Source organism: Spea bombifrons, chromosome 8 (genome assembly GCF_027358695.1).
Source record: "Spea bombifrons isolate aSpeBom1 chromosome 8, aSpeBom1.2.pri, whole genome shotgun sequence".
Lineage (NCBI taxonomy): Eukaryota > Metazoa > Chordata > Amphibia > Anura > Pelobatidae > Spea > Spea bombifrons.
This window is the reverse complement of record NC_071094.1, coordinates 36,240,298-36,249,285: the sequence shown is the minus strand read 5'-3', so window position 1 is coordinate 36,249,285 and position 8,988 is coordinate 36,240,298. Positions and strand designations below refer to the sequence as shown.

General features: G+C 38.9%; 1 protein-coding gene across 1 annotated transcript; it reads left to right on the top strand.

The window, feature by feature from the left end:
* The first annotated feature begins 6,100 nt into the window (after positions 1–6,100).
* Positions 6,101–8,717, top strand: LOC128503666 (brain-specific homeobox/POU domain protein 3). The gene is made up of 2 exons (XM_053473836.1): positions 6,101–6,269; positions 6,715–8,717. The coding sequence occupies exons 1-2, from the start codon at positions 6,150–6,152 to the stop codon at positions 7,630–7,632; spliced, it is 1,038 nt and encodes a 345-aa protein (XP_053329811.1). The 5' UTR covers positions 6,101–6,149; the 3' UTR covers positions 7,633–8,717.
* Positions 8,718–8,988: the final 271 nt, after the last annotated feature.

The window sequence follows — 8,988 nt, the reverse complement described above, 5'->3', positions numbered from 1 at the left end:
AGCAAGCAAAATATACTTTTCTGAACACGGACATGCCATGTCACTATATATCCACATGTTTGTTGTGTATGTGATTTTCTTATATTGTCCTGCCTTTGATGTGTTGCCCTTTTGCCATATACGTGAAGTGTGTAATTTGTTTTCTATACGGGTTGCTTCATTCTGCTGCATACATTACCGTATGCCTGTTGGGAGATGATAGCCAACAAGGCTTTAGTTTTGAACAGGACATCAGATAACCCTGCACCACCTCTGGGGTTATTAATAAATAATAACATGTATTTGTTTATTTTGCAAGCATGTCTCGGAGTAGACTTTTACAAGTTATTCCCCGTCGGCCCCTATGTGTTCAAGTCCAGCTTTCAGTGCCCCAAGTTCATAAATGGGTGGTTTTTTTTTTTTTTTTTACAATTTCACAAAAAAATCACATTCTCTGAGCTATGGAATAAAAAAGTATTTTTAAACAGTTCTTACTGATTCAGAAATATTGACTGCAGCTCTTTTATAATGAAATACGTGATTAATACAATAACTTCTGTTTATATAAAAGGCTTGTGATCATGGGAAGGGTTGGCTTTGCTGGGAGTAGAGAGGCCATTGTGGGAGACACCAGGGATGGGGTGAGATGGTCCTTGCAGGAGAGCAGTGAGGTAGACATGGCCACTGAGGATGACTTGAGGGAAGGGGAAAGATGGGAGATAGGATGGAGAATTGGAGAGATGGCCATTGTAGGAGACTGTAGGGGAGGATGGTAGAGAGAGGAAGGAAGGGAGAGACAGGTGGGGGAGGGAGAGGGAAGAAAAAGAGAGGTGAAGATTGTTTAATGATGGGAATATATATGAAAAGGGCATTTCCCAAGTTATTCCCACAAAGTTGGAAGCATAGCAATCTCCAAAAAGTCTTGGAATGCTGAAGAGGACATACCAAGACATTTTGGACAATGCTATGCTCCCAACTTTGTGTGATGTCATAAAAGTCCTTGTTGGTGTAATGGCCATACGTCCCAAATACTTTTTATATAGTGTATATACAGTAAATCACCCAAAAAAGTTATAAACCAGCAAATGGGTCTTTGCGCCTCTGGACCTTTCTCTACCTATAACAATTTCAATGCTTATATGGACACAAATTCAGTTTCATATGTACTGTACTTTCAACACCATATTAGCGTTATATGTCATGTATTATTTATATTGTTCAGGTACTGTGACCTTAAGTGGAAAAAAAATCAGAAATGCATTATTCTTTTATGACATTAAAAAGTAGAAAAACAAAGCTCCCTTGCTAACAATAGATTCCAGATTCCATTGTAACACCAAATACCGTCAGAGTTGTCTTAGTAAATCATTTAATACCCATGCTCCGTGTTTTACCCAACATCAAATAAGCAATAACTGTACCATTGCTCCCTGTCATCTTATTGAGCTATGGTGAATCAGAAATAGGAGGCCAGGATTCCAAGCCCCACAGTGACCACGTGAATACCTTTGAAGTACAAAATGTATTTTTTAAAAGTATATTATTTATTGACAAGTACCGTGAGAGATTAAGAAAGCAGGAATCCACCATATAGTCATAGATATGTTCCATTGGAGTATTTTTAGTACACACCAAGAATGTGAGGTCATCAATGAAAATGTCGAGCTCAGCAAAGTTATCCCACTATTCTGAAGCATATATTTTAATCAGAGGTAACTTGGACTTTTTTTAAAGGTGCTGTTCCACCTTTTTTTTGCTGGATTTAATACTTTTATAAATAATTGAATGTTGAATGTCCAAAGCCTTCCTAGAAAGAATTCACACACACCATTGAAAAAGCTTCTTAGGGGTTTTTTATTTTTCACGTGATTAAACCTTCGGAAGAAGGCATACTGTGAGCGATCTGGTAAGGTTTATTTACTTAACATGCTATTCAACTGGACAGTATGGCATGATAAAGCTTTACTCAGTTAACTTTTTATTTATTATTTACCTTTTTTTTTTATTTTGTTCTATAATTCATATTATTGATGTAACTAAATAGGCAATCCTATAATCTATAAGACTAACAAACCTGTGAAAATAGGCCAGGGGATGTTACAGGAAAATATAAAACGTCACCTAGTATTTTTTCACTGTTATTATATAAGTTTCTATAATTTCTATTTTTTTCCCCTATTTTGTTTTGATCACCACCGGCAGACCTATTGACGGTGTTGGAATTTAGCAATGGTTACCTAATTTGCCAACCTATCTTTTGATATAAACTACAGCATTATTTTGTTATTATTTTCCTTTTTTTTAAATATTTATTGTTTTTGTTATTTTTTTATGTAATGTAGCAGAATCAGTACATAGACAGAGAAATGGAAAATAGATTAGAGCTTTATTAAATGAGCCGTAAATTAACTTCCCTATCACTTGATTAATTAGAGTTAATTTCTGTGCAGTTGGCTGGGCGCAGGGCCGGCCTTTGGGGTGTGCGACCTGTGCGACCGCACAGGGCGCCACACTCCAGGGGGCGCCGCCGCCGCAGCGCGGTCCGACGCCCCTGCCGCCGCGGGGTCCGCTGCCGCCAGTATGGGGGCACCCGGCACCCCTCCAGAGACGGACAGTAATGTCCGCCGCTGGAGGAGCAGGCTCGCAAGGGAGCAGTATCGGAGGTCTTTAACAGACCTCCGATACCGCTCCCTTGTGATCCCCGCGGCAACAGCTGCTGTGTGCCGGGGTTTGCTGTCAGATCCCGGCGCACAGCACTGAAGCCGCGCCCACCGGTCTCCGTGCCCTCTGACCCGGAAGAAGAGAAGACAGAAGAACTAAGAAGAAGAGCGAAGAGGAGGCAAAGAAACTGAAAGAGGAAAGGTAGGAAAGCATAGAGTGACAGTGAGAGTGGATTGGTATATATGTGTGGTTTGGTATATATGTGTGGTTTGGTATATATGTGTGGATTAGTATATATGTGTGGTTTGGTATATATGTGTGGTTTGGTATATATGTGTGGATTGGTGTATATGTGTGGTTTGGTATATGTGTGGATTAGTATATATGTGTGGTTTGGTGTATATGTGTGGATTGGTGTATATGTGTGGATTGGTGTATATGTGTGGTTTGGTGTATATGTGTGGATTGGTGTATATGTGTGGATTGGTGTATATGTGTGGATTGGTATGCGTGTGGATTGGTATATATGTGTGGATTGGTATATATGTGTGGATTGGTGTATATGTGTGGATTGGTGTATATGTGTGGCGTGGATTGGTATGCGTGTGGATTGGTGTATATGTGTGGATTGGTGTATATGTGTGGATTGGTATATATGTGGATTGGTGTATATGTGTGGATTGGTGTATATGTGTGGATTGGTGTATATGTGTGGATTGGTATGTGTGTGTGGATTGGTGTATATATGTGGATTGGTGTATATGTGTGGAGTGGATTGGTGTATATGTGTGGATTGGTATATATGTGTGGATTGGTGTATATGTGTGGATTGGTGTATATGTGTGGATTGGTATATATGTGTGGATTGGTATATATGTGTGGATTGGTGTATATGTGTGGATTGGTATATATGTGGATTGGTGTATATGTGTGGATTGGTGTATATGTGTGGATTGGTGTATATGTGTGGATTGGTGTATATGTGTGGAGTGGATTGGTGTATATGTGTGGATTGGTGTATATGTGTGGATTTGTGTATGTGTGTGGATTGGTAAGTGTGTGAGAGTGATGGGTGTTATGCTGTACCATTTCCAATGTATTTTTCATTATATAATTATGCTCTAAAGTACATCATAACTCCCATCACTCTATACTGTTCCGTACAGTGGCAGAGCTGGGAGGCAGAGGCCTTGCACCCCCACCGCAGGACTCCTGAAAGGTAAGTGAACTTCAAAGAGGGAGAGGGTAGATAGTTAGGAGGGGGTAGATAGGGAGAAGGGAGTGAGACGGGGTACATAGGGCAATCATACTCCTATCATGCCAAGTAGTCTACGAGTACATCCTGGAATCTGCGGGCATGATAAGAATGTGATTGCTGTTAATCATATATATATATATATATATATATTGTTATTTAATTGTTTTGTTATGTGTTATGGTGTGTGGGGGGGGGCATATTCGGTTTCGGCCAGGTAAATGCTGCACTTTTGGTTTCAGTCCAGAATTCGTTTCGGTGCATCCCTACTACTAAGCCAGACAATGAAGTGGTAGGCCTACACCACATCAATGTTTGGCGTAGTATATAGTGATTGGGGTTTTGTTACAAGTTTTGATTCCTTTCTTTTTTTGGGATGGAGGGGGGGCGCCAGACGAGTAGTCCGCACAGGGCGCCAGAACACCTAAGGCCGGCTCTGGCTGGGCGACCTTCTGGAAGAGGGTTGCTGTCTGGTATAGCATTACTAGCACGTATCACCAGATGGGGTAAGAAGACTCGGCTCATGCAGCTGTTAATCATAGCAGCAGAGGATTTTTTTTACATTGTGCTGATCATGTATATGGCACTGTACACTGAGATATGATGAGGTTTAATTACAGATTTTATTTGGCATCTGTATTAACTATTTCTTTCCCAATTATTTTTTTATTTTTATGATTGTCACAATCCAACAGCATCCTTCTATGCATGTGTATGTATATATACGGGAGTCCTGTAATACTGAACTTCATGGGTGGTAGATACATTGAACAGCCTCCCAGAAGAAGTGGTAGAGGTTTACACAGTAAGGGAATTTAGACATGCATGGGTTATGCATAAAGCTATCTTGAACCTAAGCAAGACAAATGTGCAGAATACATGGGCCGAATGGTTCTCATCTGCGTAAAGTCCTGTGTTTCCATGTTTTTATGTCCTTAACTCCTGCATAGAGAAACAATTTCAATGAAGTAGGGTACAATAATACTGTATGGATATAGCTGTATTGGTACAAGTGACAATGGAGTCCTGGGTCAAAGGCGATACCTTTTATTGGACTAACACAGAAAAATGAATAGAATCTCATAAACTTTTGGGACCTCATCCCATAGCAAATCATTCATCCTTGAACACGTTTTAATAATTTTGTTCTTAGCATGTATTTGCCTCTTAATTGTGGCATCCGAGCACCATCAGGATTATATATATATATTGCTTATATATACATATCATGCTATATTCTTTAAGTCAGAGGTGAGTTCTAGGCTACTACCAGATGCTTCTGTAAGGGTCTCCTATATTCTAATACAATGAATTAATGTTTATAAGCACTGTATCAGTATGGTGTCCATTCCCTTCGTGCATTCTGCGTCAATTTTAATTTTTATACTAAAGAATTGCTTTGCACGCATTGAGATTCAATGTTAACACCTCTTGATAGTATTTGAAGGGTTAATCCACACAAAAATAGAATATATAATAAGAATGTGGCCAGATATGGCTTTAAGTAAAGTTGGCATTTTATATAATAATTACACTAAAAGCCAAGCAGATATAAAAGCCCTTCTCCGATGTCATCGTGTCCTCCTGCCCACTTTTCAAACAGGCTGAAGAAACCGCTATAATATTACACTTGAAGCTTTTTTTTTTTTAAAAAAAGATAAAATTCTAGAAAAATGTCTTGATTAAAACAAATCAAAAAAATCATTGCGCTTATAAATATATAATCGACGGGTAGAAGATATGATGCTTCTGGGCAGACCGCAGCAAACTTATTGCTACTTTGTATCGTTGAATAGAGTCTTGCCGTCACGCTTTGTCAGTTGTATTTCAATTGAGATTCTCGTAGCTGGTAATTTCCTCTCTTGGTTGCCTTCTCTTTTATTGTCTCAGAACTGGAGACTAGAAGATCCTCTTACCATGCGCTGCATGCTGTGCAATGTAACAGTTCATGCACACAATGGTATCAGGATACATCCTTAGCCACCTGACTGCCTGCTGTTCATTAGGGCTCAGGGGAAGGCTAAAGGAGTGGTTAATGATGCTCGGAGTGATCTCACTGCCTCCAGCTCATCTTTCATCCAGGAGGAGTCCTTTGCTCTAAAGCTCCTCCAATCCAAGAGGTAGAAGGAGGGGTCACTGCCACTGATACTGGGATAAGAAGTCAGACAATAACAACACAGCAAAAAGAGCAAAGCTAAACCAAATTCCAACCTGCTCATGTACTAACAACACAGTGTCCACAGTTCATTGCATCATGATGTCTATGAACAGCAAACAGCCATTCAGTATGCATCCCATCCTACATGAACCCAAATATACGCCGCTCCACAGTAGCTCTGAAGCTATCCGAAGAGCCTGCCTCCCTGCTCCTCAGGTAAGACTCAAAATACATCGATTTGTAGATTACGCAATGCTTTTCTTAACTCGTGTCTCCGAAGAAGATCGCTAAAGACCTGAACTTTGTCAGATGATATATCGCATGTAACATTGAAATGAAAGAATATTGTTTTGAGAAAATACTTTGTGATTCTAAAAACGTAGCTATGTGTTTTTTGTAAACATCTCTTTAAATATTCATGCCGTCATCGGAAGTTGATCCCGTTTTGTCTACTTCCAGATATATTTAATTTAGGTAAAAAAAGCATGTTACTGTGCTGTTTGAACTAAGGCTACATTTGTAGGACTTTTGGGGAAAATTGCTAAAAACTTTCTAGCAGTGATGCGTTTTGATAGCTGGCCTAAAAATTGATTCAAAAGCAAGACAGGAAATCTTGTAAAAGTTTCCAGAGTAATTTTATTGTATTTCCTCTTTTTTTCAGCTTCAAGGCAACATCTTTGCTGGATTTGATGAGACTTTGCTAAGGGGAGCTGAAGCTTTGGCTGCCGTGGATATTGTATCACAGAAAACACATCCGTTCAAACCAGATGCCACATACCACACAATGAGTAGTGTGTCGTGTACCCCGACATCATCTACGGTGCATCTGCATCACCCTTCTGTGCTAACAACCCACCACTCACATCATCATCATCACCATCCACATCACCAGTCTTCGCAGGGCTTGGACCAGGATCTTCTAGACCACCTAAATCCTACCATTACCTTAGGAGGTGTTCCAGGACCAGATGTTGGATCAACACCGTCCCATCCACATGCCCATATGTCAGCAATCAACCACATGGCCCACCACACACAATCTATGAACATGGCTCATAACCATAACTTGGCAGCTCATGCGGTAATGTCTTGCACTGAAAATGAAACAGATCCAAGAGAACTCGAATCATTTGCCGAAAGATTCAAACAACGGAGAATAAAACTTGGGGTGACTCAGGCCGATGTTGGATCTGCATTGGCCAATTTGAAGATTCCAGGTGTCGGTTGTCTCAGCCAAAGCACCATATGCAGGTTTGAATCCCTTACACTGTCCCATAATAACATGGTAGCTCTAAAGCCCATCTTGGAAGCTTGGTTAGAGGAGGCAGAGAGAGCTCAAAGGGAGAAAATGACCAAACCAGAAATCTTTACTGGGGGAGACAAGAAACGCAAGCGTACGTCTATTGCGGCTCCAGAAAAAAGATCTCTAGAAGCCTATTTTGCCGTTCAGCCAAGGCCATCTTCAGAGAAAATTGCAGCTATCGCAGAGAAACTAGACTTAAAAAAGAACGTCGTAAGAGTTTGGTTTTGTAATCAAAGGCAGAAACAAAAAAGGATGAAGTTTTCTGCTACATACTGAACCATAGACTGTTTTACACTGATACATGAACTGGTTTAATTCTAAGGGAACTAAGACAGACGTCAACCCGCAGTTTGTCTTCTTAATTTAACTGATGTAACTGGAACATCAGAGCCCACCTGTAAAGTTGGACTGGTGAGTGGAGTTTGGGATAGCACTGTTTTGCTTTGACTAAGACTCAAGTGACCAAATTCCCATTACTTTATCAATTAGAACTGAAAAGAAACAACAACAACAACAAAAAAAAACAAAGTAAATGAGACGCAAGCTTTTGAAACTTGAAAACCCCAATGTTTTGTCTCAGTTTGATTTAGCCTTTTATATTTATGATTGTAAATATGGATCTGTGATAATACTGCACCAGTGGTGAAAATTTTAAGTTATTTACTAAATTAATTTTCTGTACAGCACACATACCTTGAATATAATTTAATTTAATAAAACGACACCCATTTAAAAAAAAAAAAAAGAAAGAAAAGAAACAAAAAAGTCTATCAATTGCATGGTTTACTTCACTTCCCCTTATGAAATCCCATCCCATTTGCAATAAAAGTTCTGTTTCTACCTCATCATCTGCTAGAAAGCACACGTGTGAAATCAAAAAAAAGCAAAAAAAAAAGACGTTATGGTTATAGAGTCATGTCCCGGCAATTTCACCGCAAAGATGCTTTGACAATCAAATCATTTTGTTCACGATATTTTTGCTTGAAATACCAATGACAGTAGACGTGGGGGTAGACGATTGTCTTTGACATTTCGGCACAGTCTCGCTATCGGTGTGCGCACGTTATTTTCGTTTAAATAGGAACCGATGACACGGATGAGAGTTTTATTTTTTAAAAGTCTAAAAGTTTAGCGTATATGTAAAATGATTCCACGATGGAGATTTAAAGTGAATTGATTTTGGGGAAATTATTGAACTTTGCACTTTCTTGGCAAGACACATATTGCTTGGCATATATCGGAGATATTTCCCTTTGATTTCTTTTTATGAGTATATTTACTTTTCTATGTGTGTATCGAAATGAAATTTTGTGTCTGTGTATGCTACAGAATTTCCAATAAACCATGCACGATTTACCTCATGTAATATTTGTACTGGTCTTTGAAAAAAAATTAAAAAAAATCCTGTCAAATTATTAGAAAAACCTTATAAAATGGTTATAAAATTTATCTTATCAAATAAAGAAAAATCTGGATACACGCGAAAAAAGGTAGCACATATGATAACATAATTGTATGCATATAAATACAAACATGACATAAATATTTAAATAATGAAAATATGATCATAGTTAATTTAGACTGGTTACCGAGCCCAATCTAATGATTAATATGATTAATTACAATTGAAGT

Excerpts from the sequence above, each read along its gene's own strand:
- LOC128503666 (XM_053473836.1), top strand. The coding sequence starts at position 6,150 with ATGATGTCTATGAACAGCAAACAGCCATTCAGTATGCATCCCATCCTA. Across the intron at positions 6,270-6,714 it reads CCTGCCTCCCTGCTCCTCAG|CTTCAAGGCAACATCTTTGC; the intron begins GTAAGACTCAAA and ends TCTTTTTTTCAG.